A 16,571-nucleotide genomic window follows, 5' to 3' on the forward strand; every position below is an offset into this window, starting at 1 on the left:
GTGGTTAAGCACAGCCACAGTACAATCACATAACATTGAGCTTACTCCGGTTCGGTCAGTGGGGTGGTCTCATTGGGCTCAGGATGTCCTTCTGCGTCGTGATTGGCTGTGGCCTCTTCCTCTATCCTCACTTCCACAATGGGTTCTTTAGACACATCTTGACTGCATGCAGAGAGAAAGCACACACATCTGCTCATTATACAGCAATGAGTAGAGTTTGATGAGGTCACTATAGTCATGGCATAAGAGGAGCTCTTTCATGCTGGTTTGATAATAGAAGCTTCTGTGACTGAAAATAATTCATGCTCAACATCCATATGCTTTACAATGCAGGGCCCTTGACTGCTCTCGATGAGTGGCATGAGCTTGTTCGAGTGGATTAAATATAGTATTGTGGATACTCACACAAAGGCAGCTTTGCCCGTCTCTATGTCCTTGCCCTTGGTGCCTTGCCCGGGTTTACCGCAGATGCACATGAGGATGCCACACTTGTTGAGGAAGCAGCAGGTGGCGTCCACGATCAGCAACAGCAGCACACACACCAATATAAGAATACCAACAATTACTCCAGTGTTCATGCCCGTTCCATCTTCAATGGAGTCTTAAGGAGAAAGAGGAGAAATACAGAGACACAGACAGAGCAGGAGGGATCATCAACCCAAACTGGAGATGCACAAAATGCATGGAATGTAACAGTCAAGCAAGCAAGAGTTATATTCAGACCACAAGACTATCAGGATTCAGCAAAGCAAAGACAATTGGTGAAGCCAACAAGGCAAAGCTAACAACTCCCCCTTCAGTTGAAATTGTGCACTCACTGAATATAATACACATGTTTGGACTTAAAGGGACAGTTCACCCAATAATTCTGAATTCATTTACTCACACTCAGGTCGTTTCAAACTTTTTGACTTTCTTTTGCAGAACACCAAAGGAGAGTTTTTGGAGAATGTCCTGGCTGCTCTTTAGTATAATGAAAGTGAATGGGGACTGAGGCTGTTGAGCTCCAAAATAACAAAACAATAACTCATGTGAATGAGTCCGACCATGAAAACTGAGTGATTCTTTCACAAATCAGACTTGATTTGCCAAGGTTTCCTGAGTTAACAGCTCACTAGAGGGGAAGATTATCAGTGAATGACTTACATTTCAATGTATTAACGTAACTCGCACAAAGCTACCATATGACTTTAGAAGACTTGTCACACAGTATGTACTACTATAATGTTTTTAATTTTTATTTTATTTTAAGCTTCAATCCCCATTCACTTTAATTGTAGGGAAAAGAGTGACAAGCATGTTAAAACCTTTTGTGTTCCACAGAAGAAAGCAAGTCACTCAGATTTGGAACAACATGAGCGTGAGTAAATGAGATAATCTTTGCATAATCTTTCAAAATTATGCTTTCGTTTGACCACCAGTAGTAAAAAAAAAAATACTTACCAATTAACACCAGAGACAGTTAAGATGATGATAAGATGACAACTGGCACAACAAACACTTTTTATGACATTAAAATCTTAGTGTATCATTTCAAACAAATACACTATTGTTAAAAACTTTTAAAACCAGTAACACTTTTATTCAGCATGGACATGAAATTGATCAAAAGTGACAGTAAAGACATTTCTAATGTTACAAAAAACTTCTATTTCAAATAAATGCTGAACTTTCTATTCATCAAACAATCCTGAAAAAATAAAAATAAAATAAAAACAAATCTCAGTTTCTACAAAAATATTAAGCAGCACAGCTGTTTTCAACATTGATAATAATTAGAAATGGTTCTTGAGCACTAAATCAGCATATTAGATATCTGAAGGATCATGTGACACTGAAGACTGGAATGATGATGCTGAAAATTCAGCTTTAACATCACAGGAATAAATTACATTTAACATTTTAAAATATATTCAAACAGAAAACAGTTCTTTTAAATTGCAATCATTTTCCAGATATTACCGTTTTTACTCTATTTTTAATCAAACAAATGCAGTCTTGGTGAAAATAAGAGACTTTAATGTTAATGTTTCAAAAACTTAAATCTCACCAACCCCAAACTTTTAAAGATATCAAAAAAGACACTACAACATTATATAAAAAAAATGAATTTAATAAATGCCACATGTGAACAATAGCCCCAGTGATGACTAAAATACATTGGGTCTCATTCACTAATAATTGTGTGAATGAAATGAAATTGAATTATTTATGAATTTATAATATAATATAAATAGTCGTGATAAGATGAAATATAACTTTTTAACATGATTATAAGGCTGCACAGAGTAAGTGCTTTCTGCGTACGTGTGGTTTCAGTTGTTCCTATATATTTTTCCGTATATTAAGCATAAATTTGAGTACAAACGTTTTTGGTGAATCATCATCTGTTCGTGAAAACATTAGTATGCAGCAGATTTCACGCACAAATTTGTACGCATGCATGCTTAGTGAATAAGACCCATTGCTATTTTTTTTTCAAAATATTACACTAAGTAATTCATGTAGAAGCCTCAAAAAGTCTTTGAAGTAATAAAATAACATCTGAAAGTCGTGTTACAAAGTTTGTTCCCAAAGGACTGGTACAGTTTTAGTTAAAACTTCCGCAGAGCAAAAGAAGTCTACTGAACATCAGACAGACAAGACAGTTTCTCTCTGCTTTTAATTTAGTGTTTCTCTCATTATTTAAGGTGAAATGTGTCATTTCTGCATCATAAGAAGCACTACATGGAATTGCAAAAGTAATTGTTGTTTCCAAACATATAGAACAAGAGAGGCCCACAGAGGCCATACATTATTATTATTCTGTCTCTAAAAACTTATTTTATGACTTCTATGGCCTTCAGTTTCATGATTTCTTCACTGTTTTTGCAACTGACAAAGCTCTGCCCTCTAGGTTATTGATAAATTGCATTTAAAACTACCCCCAAAAAACAGATCCTCCATAACCTTGCATTTAGAAAAACCAAAAAGGTATGATTAATAAGCACTGTTTTATGGCAAGGCTAAGTGTCTAGTCAATTCCTTCTGGTGCCACTGAAATGACACATTGTAGCTTTACTTAAGCAAAATACAGTGTCTATAGACTGTATGTGATAGATTAAAAAAAAAAAAAAAAAACTTTTATTGACAAAAACTAAAAAGCACAGTCATTTTAAGCATTTGGTCATCTAAAACTGAATATATATTTTGTATTTTTCAGAGTTACTTTGTCTATGAGGCTCAGTGTTCCCAGCACATTAGAGAGATACAGAAACAAATCATGCAGAGGATCCTCAACATGAGGAGAAGACATTTCCTCAACTCTATCAAAGCAAAAGCAGCAATAACGGAGAGAGCAGGAGAGACACTAGAGTGCAGGAGACTGAAGAACCACTCAGAGTGACTACAAAACACAAAGACGGACACAAGATCACAGGCAGAACAAGCATTAACACAATAACAACAACAACAACAACAAAGGGAAGGAGGAAGATATTGGCACCAGGACGTTTGCGTTATGAGTGCATGTGATGGTCCGTCCATATCCAAGCCCAGGAACAACGACAAGACAACAGAGAAACAAGGTAAAAGGGAAATGGGAAGAAAGAGAGAGAAAGAGAAAAACAAGAGGCAGAAAAATAAGTCAAACACAGAAACAAAGTTTCAAAATGAAAAAAGTAAGGTGGGGATAAAAAGGAAAATGAATGAAGGCATAAGCTGAGGGTGAAAGGGAATGTGTGACAATAGTTGGGTCATTCTCAGTACATGTGTATTCATAACTTACTGCCGTAGAGATGCAAGTGCCCCTATATTAAGCTATTTTTTAAGGTTCCTAATTTTGTTTTGGAGGTTTCCTACATAAATCCAAGGTCAAAGTTTGCTCATAATATACACTGCAGCATGACCTCTCTTCTCAGTGTCTGAAACGGCTTGATCAAGGATCCGGTCTCTCTAAACCCCTCCTTTCTGAGAGCCTGCTCTGCTCTGATTGGTCAGATGGCGCAGTCTTTTACCCCTTACATTGTGTGTTGCAGATTTCCTATCTGAATTTCAGCTCCAGACACTTACTCAGCACTTGTATACACAGTGATACGAACTGTAAGTTAAGATGGCGTCGGTTTTAAATACGGTCCCAAGTCCTCATCCTTCGAAAGTGCATGCAAAGTGGATTGCTTTCGCAGAGCAGAAAACAGCGAACGATTTTGTTCTCTTCGACTCTCTTTATTCGCAAATGTTTTATGCGATATTCCAATTTTGTGCATTAAATTCGCAACTTTGGATGGAAACTTATCTAATGAAGACCATTAAGCTGCCATTAAGCTTATATATAACTGACGACTCATTTCAGGCAGTTCAGAATCGCTTCTATCTTTTGGGAGACAATAAGAACTTTTTTTCCTTTTTCCAAAGCGCTCGGGTGGTTGCGCTCCGGAGGCGTCTGTCGTTGCTAAGCTTGGTTCTTGTCACGTGACCTGCGGTGCGCTTGCGGCATTCTGAAAAGTTGAGATGTTTTTATCTCGATGCGGCGCGGACGCGCTTGGAAAAAAAGCTTCCATTATGAGCGCGCATACCGCGCGTCTACATTTGAAATAACGAACTTGCGCGCGCAAAAGACGCGATATGTGAACAGGCCCTTATAGTGCATTTTGATCTCTGAAACTTTGCAGTCCTTTTACATTAACAAATGGTTATATAACACATTCAATGAAAGATAATATCCAAAAAAGCATAATTATAAAATTATACTATCATCAATTAATGCCACGGAAAACCTGTATGATTTTTTTTTTTTTAATTTAACACAAAAAGAATTAAGCCAATTTATTTTCAGTGATTATAACCCCAAAACATTTAGAATATATTTTAATCTCTACTATCTATACTATGGTGGTACATTATTATTATTCTGTCTCCAACAACTTATTTTATGACTTCTATGGCCTTGTGTTTCATGATTTCTTCACTGTTTTTGCAACTGACAAAGCTCTGCCCTCTAGGTTATTGATAAATTGCATTTAAAACTACCCAAAAAAACAGATCCTCCATAACCTTGCATTTATGGCAACCTTGCATTCACTGTCTATGGCAGTTACAGCCTTAGTACTTTGGGCCTGAGGTGGGGAAATATGATTCTCAAAAGTAATTCAGAAGTAACTGAAAGGAAATTATGATCAATACAAAACACATTAAAATAAAATAGCATTAAAAATGAAATTAAATAAAGAAATAAATACAAAACGTTCCTGAAATGTTCTTGCATAAATGGCACCATGTCCTGAGGAATGACCCAGTTAACAAAAAAAAGGCATGCAATAGCCCAGCAAATGGTTATGATGGGACAGTAGGAGTTGTTTATTAAACCGTAACGAGGATAATAACAGGAAGATGTTACTGAAGATTATGCAAAACACACAGAATTAGCACTTCACTTTATAATGCGGTCCCTACCACACAGCCCACACAGTTAGAAGCAAGCTATTCATTATATTTTAAGCTAATTAGAGAATACATTTACCTCACTGTAGTGTACACTGTACACTAACTTTTTAACCTCAAAAATGGTCTGAAAAAATCCTTGAAGACTGCGAGGCGCTGCATTAAACAAACAGCGCTCTACAGACTCAGCAAGCAGTTAATGAAGATGTCAGTACTGTGTCTCGTTGTGCATCATTAACAACTAGTTGTTCAGTTCGGTTCCGTACACGCTGCGTGCTGTTAATTCGGTTGTAGAATGTGGTTGTCACTCCCGTAAAGTACTGAACTGTACAGAACAGGATTAAGCACTAAAAGGTGACAACAACCGAATTTAGCTGCAGAGTGTAAAGACTCGTTGAACAATTACACATTATATATTCATTAATAACTGTTACATAAGTAAAATGATGCGATTTGATGATGTCTGGGCTGAAAAAGACCCACTGTGGCCAAAAACGTCACGCAAAAAATATTTGTATGGCAGACAGGAACAAAAAGTCTGTATTGCAATCAATTATTTCCCACAAGTTTTCCATAAGCAGGGAACAGATTTGTTTTGAAAGACGTGTAAATTGGGCCCACATTAAACAAATCTCCATTGTAATTTGGAGCAGTTGTGAAATATGCCTATACTAGCATTGTAGCTCCAAGATGTACACAGTTCATTAACAAACAGCAGAATAATGTATGAGTTCTTATAAAATATTCAGTTAAGAAGTTATGAAATGCCAAATATGATTAAATAAACAGAAACCTTGCACACAAGTTGCTGAAATTGTTATTTCAAGCAAGTATGTGCTTAAATGTTCCTCAAAATAAATAAATAAATATATATATATATATATATATGAATTATAGTGGCTAACCACTACATTAAATCACTGCAACACTGCAAGACTTCTATTACGCCAACATCCAAGCTGTTCTCGGCTTTAACGGGAGTGATCACAGTAAAAAATAAAACACTTGAAACATGTTAGTGCCAGCAACTTTAGTAAAGTTCTAGTCAGGAGGTGATGTGGTCTCATTAGTATGCAGCAAGGAGTGCGCTTCTGTACTCGGAGGTGTGAGTAAGACAAACAGCCTTTGGATGTGGGCCATTCACAGCCTAGTATGCCAAAGAGAGCCGCGATTCAGCCCTCCTACGTCCAGAGGGCCGTCTCAGAGTGTTAATGAGGGAGAGAGACAACGAGGGACAGACAAAGTCTCTCTGCATTAAGAAGCACCAGATGCTTGTTACATTACAAGTGAAGCAGTGAAGCCCAGCTGTGGCCCTGGCACGCTTGACCAGAGCGCAACCCTCTCGTCTAAACTGCTGCCCTGCACACTACGCAGGATTCGTAAACAGGAAGTGATTCTCCATCAGGAACTGCTGCCCTGCTGCTAATGCTGAGGGTTAGCCTGGTCACAGGTGGATGGAGGCCAAGGCAATAACATTAAACTGACAGAGACTCAGAGTGTACCTGCATGTGAATGCAAGGGGTCTGTTGATTCGGTAACTTGGTTAGTGAAACAAAATTTGTTTTGCAAAGTGACCATGCAAGTTAAATTTAAGATTAAACGTTTTTATTTTTCAATAATCAATGCTGATTTATTTAAACATTCAAAATGCAAAATAATTAGATTAAAGAGGGAACATACAGGTACAATATCCGTTACTGGCCCATATTAGAAAAAAAAGTGATTGTTTTTCTTTGTGATTTTTTTGAATGTCCATTATTTAATAATAATAAAAAATAAGTTAAAATGTATAATCGATCAAATATTCATCATAAACTATGTATAATAATCGAATCTATCTACACACACACGTATACACACATAATACTTAGGTGCTGTCAAAGCGATTAATCGCTAACATAAAAGTTTGTGTGTATACATATACATATGTTTGTTTGTATATGTTTGTATATATATATATATATATATATATATATATATATATATATATATATATATATATACACACACACATACATACACTACAAACATTATATAAATACAAACTTTTGTTAGATGCAATTAATGATTAATTGATTTGATACATATATACACACACACACATATATATATATATATATATATATATATATATATATATATATATGCGCACACGCACAACATGTCAGCTAACTCTAATTAAAGTCTTAGTAGACAGTTAGGTTAGGGTTGAAGGTTTGGGTAAGTAGAATAAGTTGACATGTAGTTGTAAACAGTTACTTATAGTTAGTAGAATGTCTAATGTGGAACACTGACATAAAATGTTATCAAGTATTATGTATTTTTAAAAATAGTAAATATAACAGCAAAATTCACAAAGTAAAACAAATTACACTTTTTGTCAGGCAGAAACAGAATTCTCTAGTGAGCGTTTACTGAATAAGTGTCATCACACTTGTTTGTGATCAAAATTGCCCCTCTGTCTCCCCACTTTATGCATATGGCTAAACCTAAAACAGCACAAATGGCCAGCTCGAAGAATGCTATCAGCATCTCACACTATCTTATGTTATACAAACATGGCATCAAGAATCCCATAAGAACAAGCCAAATGTTTTGTCCGTGTGCTTCGTGATCTGCCGTGTAGCATGACTCACTGTTTATCATGCAGTGTATGTGAAGGCACAGACTGCATTCGCATGTTTGGTGTCATTACAGCTCTGAGTCATCTGTTAAAATCAGTGTGCTTGATATTGGCGGCGAGGGTGAACACAGAGAAGGAGGGATGGAAGGAGAGACTGAGGGAGGGATGGTGGTTACCTGTGGTAGCTGCAGGCTCAGGTGAGGTTTTGAAGGTCAGGGTGCCTGGCTTGGACTTGCCCTGCTGGTTCTCTGCCACCACAAACACATCATACTCAGTGTCCCATTCCAGACCGGTCAGCATTATGTACTCGCTCACGTTGGGAAGACGGATCTCAGGCTTCCAGTCGGGGTCTTCCCTCTGTGTACCAAAAAGAAGCCATGAAATGATCACAAAGTTGCAAAAACAAAAAAAAGAAGGAAAATATTACATATAATCTATTTATTTATTTATTTATTTTGAACACTCACAGCTTTGTATCTGACCAAATAATGGGTGATTGGCGACCCTCCATCGTCTTGTTTGATCCATTTTACTTTGAGAGCATTGCCTTTGAAGTGCAGAGTTCCCTCGAGTATAGGAGGACTGGGTTCTCCTACAACAACAAACCAGTTACAATGACGTGAGAAAAAAGCGCCATAACTTAAAGGGATAGTTCACCTAAAAATTTAAATACTTAATTTACTCATCCTCATGTCGTTCCAACCAATGAGACCAAAATATTCAAGACCAAAATCACCCCCCAAATCATCTGTGTATCAAGCAAGCTTCTGTTTACCATATTTGATGTGCTCTATGTATGAGCGTTGATCAATGTTTATACGTGAATAAAATCCTAAATCTGTTCGTAATATAAAGGGATTGGGTCTTTCAGAACACTAGGAATATATGGATTGATTTTACAATGTCTTTATGAACTTATTAAAGCGTCAAAGTTTTGGTGGAATGGACTTTAAATGGAGGGACAGAAATCTTTCAGGTTTCAATACAATGATATTAGTGAAAGTCTAATGGGTTTGGAACGACATGAGGATGACTAAACGACATAAGACAGAATTTTCATTTTTGCATGAACTATTCCTTTAATAAGAAGATGTGGAAAAGGAGGAAAGTTCTAAACAAGAAAGCAAAATCAGCATTAATCCATGGTATTATGTGTAGTGACAGGCTGATGCATGTGCGGTATTTGGCTATTTTGAGATTACCAGCACTGACCAATAACAATGTCAATCACGTTAAATGTCAACAGCAGTGTTAAAAATGAACTCAATCTGTCTTGACAATTGTTTAAAAAAATTATTTAACATCTTCCTATAGTTTCATTTGAATAATTTCTGTGTACATCTCTTTTGCTGTTAATGAAGCAGCAATGTGTAATTTCCCTGCCAGGAACAACATAAAAAAAAAATAATTATGTATCTTAAAGAGTCCTCCATAAGTTATAGTTCAAAAACTCAGACAGTCGATCCACAATACAACTCATAATAACATTAATAATGCAATATTATCAATAATTGCTGAAAATAAAATCTAATTAATTAAACTATCAACGGATTAATCATCAAAATGGTTGCAGTGCAACTGCAAACTCATGCCATTGATGTTTGAGTCAGAAGTTGACATATGAGGCCAACATCGAAAAATTGACATGCCGCAGCTTTAAACTGTATTATGCATACATCAGCATTTGGCCACCCAGGTCCGTAGACATCAATTCTGGCCAATGAAAAGCCAGTCGACCACTAATTACAGGTATTAAAAGGTGGCAATTTTCTAACTCTCATAAATCTTAGCCTCCTACACACCAACGATTCCATTTAGGCAAGTAATAGAATAATATGACACATGGTGCTTGGCTGGGCCTCCTTAGATGAGTAGGCTGATATTTGGAGGTCACGGTGAACTGTGAACATCCCTATAGAGCCATTCATGTGTACAGTATGAGTGCACTGTGAATTGGGAATATTTCAATGGTGCTGTTCACTGAGGCCTCTCCTTCACGGGCCATCATGATCCATTTCATTTTAATGACCAGCGAATGCTCGTTTGATTCACTACATTAGTTTGACGCCGCAGAGTGACACGTAACAACATTGCAGGCAGAAGCTACGCGTGTTCATGGTGGATTGAAAAATGAAGGCATTTTACTCTCATTAAGGGAGTAATTAGCTATTAGCCTGTACGAGGAAGACACTTTCATTCACACAACCTTTCTTTTCAGGTCTTTTTTCTTTCATTTTGTTAGGCCTACTCAGTCACCGGTCACCCTGATTTAAACGATCAACACTTAATTTTGTCTATGCTGTAGTGAAATAATCAATGTCATCAATCAGTTGCTTTACTTCTCCAATGGAGGAGGATACATATTTTCAGAGAGGTACACTACACATCTAATTGTCTTTGGATCTGCTACAAACCGCCATCATAACCGCAAAAAACTAAACGAGATGCAATAAAAATGCAGTAATTAATCTTAATGTGTTATGAGGCTATAAAAGTGCACATAAAATGGTAGAAGCACCACAAACTGGTGTGAGTAGTCACAATCCCAAACTATCAGCTCAGTTAACAAGCAGATATTCTACTCCACTGACAGTTTAAAGGGTCATCAATAAACACTCATCTCTTTAATAATGAAAGCGCAGCACTGCATGATTAATTCCATCCTCCTTAGCTATCTGTCCCTACAGGATACAGTTAATGAAATAATCATATACACAAGGGAGCAAACAGTAGTAAATTAAATGAGACTAAAAATAAAAGTTTTACACGTTTGCAAATTCACTTTTAATGATATTCTTGGGGGAATTCACCAAGAATTAATTGAGCCGTTTATTTGCACATGCTGCCTGTGTTGTTTTAGCACCTGATTCGGGGAAGGTATTATGTAAATTGGGTAATGAGCAAACACGCCCTAAAATGACCCAGTTTGCAGGCTGGTTCTGAGTGCTAGGTTGCAGAATTGGGCAAAATTCACATTTGAAAAATGTTGGCATTTGAACTGGCGACACTCACAGGAAGTTGAATTGGAATGACAGGAACTGCAATTCAAAGATGGTTGGTTGGTGTGCTCTTATGTATGCGTGTTAATGTTTATATGTGAATAAAAGCCTAAATTAAATCCAATCAACATTGCAACCATGTCTTAACTTGGAGCAAATGAATTAACTGCTCAAAAATATCTATATTTGTGTTCCAAAAAAGAATATTCTTATGAGGGTGACAGAATTACGTGACATAATTAATGACAGAATATTCATTTATAGGTGAACTATCCCTAGTGAACCTATACCAAAATGTAATTAAAATACATTTATTTCATACTAAGATTACTAAAAATCCATTAAAATATTTTACTGACATATTGCTTGAGACTTACTGATATAAATATTACAATTAATCTTTATTTGGAGTACTTCTTTATTGCACAATGCACATTTTTGCAATGCACAATATTAAAACAATGTATTTTAATATCACTATTAGTAAGGATAGTATGATCCTTAAATGCAAGATATTTAAGGTGTACCTAAAGTATACTTGCAATAGTTGCACTTTAGCACAATCAAATATAATTAAGTATATCTTTAGTTGGACCTCAGAACTACTTCTGGATAACTAAAGTGCATGTAGTATAAAATTAGTTGTTCCAATTTAGCAGACTTTAAGTATATCAGTTTAGTATACCAAAAGTACAATTGCAGGGTATTTATTTTAAGTACATAAATACAGTATTTAAAAGTATTTGTAGTATACTTAGCATAAAATAAATGCACTTCAAATACATTTTAGTATATTTATTTTTCCCTAGATTAATTTAATTTAAATATGCATGGCACTACTTCAGTGTATCACCTGGTTAAACTGGATTGCATATGGTTGGTGAATAAAATGCAAAGTGGTGCAACTGTTAAATAAATTTGCCTCTTTTACTCATAAAAAGACAAGCAAAATGCAACCCAACATACTCCAATCATGGAAACATCATAAAACCTATATAAATAATCAAGGTGTGTATGCTAAGTAAGCAACTGTGCAATGAAAATAAAGTTACAAGAGTTGTCTATATATACAGAGTCACCGTGAAATTTACATGCAGGTAAAAACATCCAGAACATCAAAGGACATAGTTTGGAGAGGAGGGGAGGAGCCCTGTAAAAGGTTCAAAGGTATGTTGAAAGGAAATGTGGTACTGCGAAAGTTACTGAAACATGCTTGAAACTGGAGAATAAATAAACCATTGAAATCAACCACTTGCAGCGTCTACTGTAGCATTTTTAGGGATTTCCTAATTTGGAAATAATTGTACAGTGGTAGCAGCATATCCAAAGCAGCACAAGATGAAAGGATGTCAGTGTATAGAGTCTGTAAACTCGCTGCTTGTCAAAATGTTTAGACTGAACATAAAAGACTGAGATTGTCGTACCCAGCGATCACCCTGGGGAAATGTTTTTCAGCTCCAGAGCTTTTGATGTCATTTCCATGGTTGGCAGGACACGGCATCAACTTTTTTTTTAATTTTTTTTTTTTTTTTTTACTCCATATTCACCACGGAAGATAATTTGTGCAGTCAGAGCGCAGTGGTTGCTCAAGGGTAACAGTCTCCGTTAAAAATTGGGAATGGATGAATTTTCATGACCTGTCTGAGGGGATTTAATTCTAGAAATGTGACAGGAGTGAGTTATAATGGCTGGTTAGGGATGAATGCAGTGATCCTGATGTGAGTGAGGGATAATCCTGTACATGAGAGGATGAAGCTAGGCCAGAGTGTTTACCTTCTGCTCATCAGTGTGGATGACATCACCAGCACCATGCAAGCCACATGACACAGTCACATCATATGCACGCACATGATTGGTTGAAAGGAAATTGGAAGAGGTTGCATGAAAGATACAAAAATACAGACACAAATGTAATTATGTAAAAAAGAAAAAAAAAGTCAAGGGTTAGAACAAACTGCAGTGAAACATAAAACCAAGCAACTTAAAATGGTTTTAAATCACAAAGATCACAACATTGAGCACAGAAGCAGAAACACACTGAGCAGGATTTCCTCTGAGAGATTGAGCATATGGTCTGCGTTTAAACAACTGAAAAGCTAAAACTAGTATACATTTACATATTCTAAAGATAATGTGAGTGGTACTTGCTTTTACGAAACATGCAACATAAGGGTGTTCTGCTATGTGGCTGTTATATTGTTCCTATTGGTTGTCAGCATGTTGCCATGTTCTTGGTGGTTGCTAAGTGGCCCTTCTAGATGGTTTCTCAACTCAAAAAGGGCCCACTCCAAAATGACATTCTTTTCTTTAGATATGGCTTGGTTCCCTTTCTTAAAAGGTTAGTTCAGCCAAAAATGAAATTACTCACCTTCACGTTGTTCCAAACCCGTAAGATTTTCGTTTATCTTTGAAACACAACTGAAGATTTTTTTTTTTTTTTTTTATAAAATCTGAGTCATTTCTGTCCCTCCATTGACAGCTAAAAAAAGTTCATAGAGACTGTAAAAATAATCCATTTGAATTGAGTGATTTAGTCCAGATATTCTGGAGAAAACTCACTTTATTTGTTGAAAAGATTTAATTAAGGCTTTTATTCACATATAAACATTGTTGACTGAAGCTCAACCGAACCTGCTTGACACGCGAGAACAAACCTCATTGGTTCTTGCGGAAGCTCAAACGTGCTCCGAAACACGAATATGAACCTCACTGGTTCTTGCACGTCAAGCGAACATGCATGAGCTTCCGTTTACCACAACTGACGTGTGCTTTGATCAATTTTTAAATGTGAATAAAAATTCAATCTGTTCATCATATAAAGTGATCGAGTCTCTTTAGAAAATTTGGACTAAACCACTCAATTCATATGGATTAGTTTTACGATCTCTTTATGAACTTTTTGAAGCGTCAAAGTGGTAGTTGCGTAGCTGTCAATGGAGGGACAGAAAGCACTCAGATTTCATCAAAAAGATCTTCATTTGTGTTCCAAAGATGAACAAAAGTCTTACGGTTTAGAACGACATGAGGGTGAGTAATTAATGACAGAATGTACATTTTTGGGTGAACTATCCTTTTAAGGATAAGTCCTTATGGGACATATGCACCACCAAAAAATCGTATTGCTTATTAAAGTAATAACACTCTTTTTGCCACATGATTTGAGGTATTATTCATGTGCTCAAAAAACTTGTTCAAATTCTATATGTGCAACTGTGATAGTGATGCTTGCTTTAGAAAACACTACTTAAAAGTTGTCAAATCATATTTCTCAATGAAAAACAGAGGAAACACTGAAGTATTCATATAATACTGGGGGATCGTGCAGTAGTTTTTGGACAAAGCATGTGATACATTAAGCACATAACAACATATAAAGAAATATTCAAAGTTGATCAACTTCAAATACTTCACGTGTACTAATAATTGGATTTACTGTGTGTTGCCTAAAGATAAAAGACATGTGGAGGCATATTTGCAGCCACAAAACCACATTATAATGTAATATAACTCTTTATATTACATACAGAAGGATCTTTATGGTTTCTGTTTTAATAATACAGTAATAATGAAGAGCATCAATCAGCTGCATAACAAACCTGTGTCCTCAGTATGAAAATGAAAAATCCCATCTAGGGAGCATATGAAAAAAGAAAATGTTCACTTTTATTTAGTTTGACAACTGTATCTGAGGAAACAACTAGCATATTAACTTAAAGACCCCATGAGAACATATGACGAGTTTTCTTTAATACCTTTCGTTTACAACACAGTCATGTTGGTTTGATGCTAGGGAGGAGCATTTGACTGGACAAAAATGTATATATGTTAATTTGCTCAACTTTTACAATAACATATGCTCTCATCCTAAACATGAACTTAAAGCCACTCAACTCTCATTTTGATTTCATGGGGTCTTTAAATCCTACAACCACTAGAAATTCTATTAACAAATAAAATGTAAAAAAATATAAAAAATTATAAATGAATATGATGATCATAAGGATCACAGGGTAAACACTTACTTGTGTAAGAATAACCTAAAGGATTCCGTGTGAAAAAACAAAAACAAAAACAAAAACAAAAACACACAAATGGGAAACAAAATAGGAGAAAATCACATACAATGACAGGATGAAAAAAAGAGAAGTGAAAATGTCAAAGGGTAAAAGCCGGTAACAAGATCAGACTGAAATACCTTCTCATCACTCATACATTACCTGAATTAGAGTCATTACTCTCTCACACTAAATGGGTTTTGGTTCATGTACTGACAGGAAATAAATCCCAGAGTACAATGTGTCGAGTGCATTATGTGGTCACGGCATCTCTGGAAGTCCAAAACATCCCGATGATCACACAAACAACCACCAGGAGGAGTAAGAGCGTAAATGTGTGTGGTGTGTGAATGTGATGAGAATATCAACACAAATCACAGAAATATTCTCACTCAGGACATAAAATTCTGCCAACATTCCACAAAACATCAATAAAAATCAATCATAAAAAATGCACAAATGTAGTGTGCGCTGTTATGATTGATTTTTATTGCTGTTTTGTGGAATGTTGGCAGCATTTTATGTCCTGAGTGAGAAGATGATGTTCTGTTCTTACCAGTCAGATTTCTAATAGATTCTTATTGATGTAAGAAATCATTTACGTAAGGTGTGACCAGTATATATGTACGAGTGAATATGCTTAGCAGCAGTAAAACTGCCAAGCATATATTATTTATATGCAGTGATTTGCAAATGCATCACGACCATTAACCAATGTTCTCAATGCGCTGAATTACAAATCTTACATTATTTTTAGTCCTCTGTGATCTTTATTTCTATCCACCGGAGGTCATAATTGGCTATTTTTAATCTTTTTAAAAATATTCTTGTCAAAAATAATAGAAATGTGCTGAAGAAGTTCTTAGCTTCCATTAATAGTACATCCATAAGCTTCGACCAATAAATTATTAAAATAACCACCTGGTTTCTCTTGATGAATAATAACCTGCATAAGGTGCAAAACAATGGATAGAAAAGTGGGAACGGTTTATTGGTTGTCAAAAAGAGGCAGATATATTAAACCACCCAGGTATCGCCTAGAAAAGGTTGTCCTTCAGAACTCAGAGAGACGCCACAGAGAGGCTAACAATTACTCTGAAGGAGCGACAGAGTAGAGTTCAGCTGAGAACAGAGTAAAGGTGAGCCAGTCAACCATATCAAGAGCTCTACACAACACTGTCCTGTAGGGGAGGCAGGCACAAAAGAAGGCATTGCTCAGAAAGTTGTTTCATGCTGTGCTTCACTGGATTTGTAATTCAGTAAAATGAGAGAATTGTTCAAGGGACTGAAATGTTAATATTCAAACTACTTAAATCATTAGGGCCTACTCTTTAGCACCATCAGCACAAACTGTATCTTTTAGCAACTGCGTCAGCCAAAGACATCACACTAGCTGGTTGATAAGGTTTGTGGGCCGTCACACCACACTGCACTGCTGTTGTGCTCCTGAGAGAGAGAGAGAGAGAGAGAGAGAGA

At 36.1% G+C, this 16,571-nt stretch overlaps 1 protein-coding gene across 10 annotated transcripts in view; it reads right to left on the minus strand.

Annotated features, from left to right (window-relative positions):
- ncam1b (neural cell adhesion molecule 1b) overlaps positions 1-16,571 on the minus strand; it is a 97,966-nt gene that overhangs the window by 5,794 nt on the left and 75,601 nt on the right. For 9 of the 10 annotated variants that reach the window (XM_084126265.1, XM_084126264.1, XM_084126259.1 and 6 more), the window contains 4 exons: positions 8,509-8,633; positions 8,218-8,398; positions 406-601; positions 46-162 (listed from right to left, as the gene is read on the minus strand). In XM_084126265.1, the coding sequence (XP_083982391.1) occupies positions 46-162; positions 406-601; positions 8,218-8,398; positions 8,509-8,633 (619 nt within the window). Of the gene's footprint in view, positions 1-45; positions 163-405; positions 602-8,217; positions 8,399-8,508; positions 8,634-14,636; positions 14,670-15,062; positions 15,078-16,571 lie in introns of all 10 variants that reach the window. The other variant, XM_084126258.1, reaches the window with a different exon arrangement.

This window comes from Abramis brama, assembly GCF_963993115.1.
Source record: "Abramis brama genome assembly, chromosome: 10".
Taxonomy (NCBI): domain Eukaryota; kingdom Metazoa; phylum Chordata; class Actinopteri; order Cypriniformes; family Leuciscidae; genus Abramis; species Abramis brama.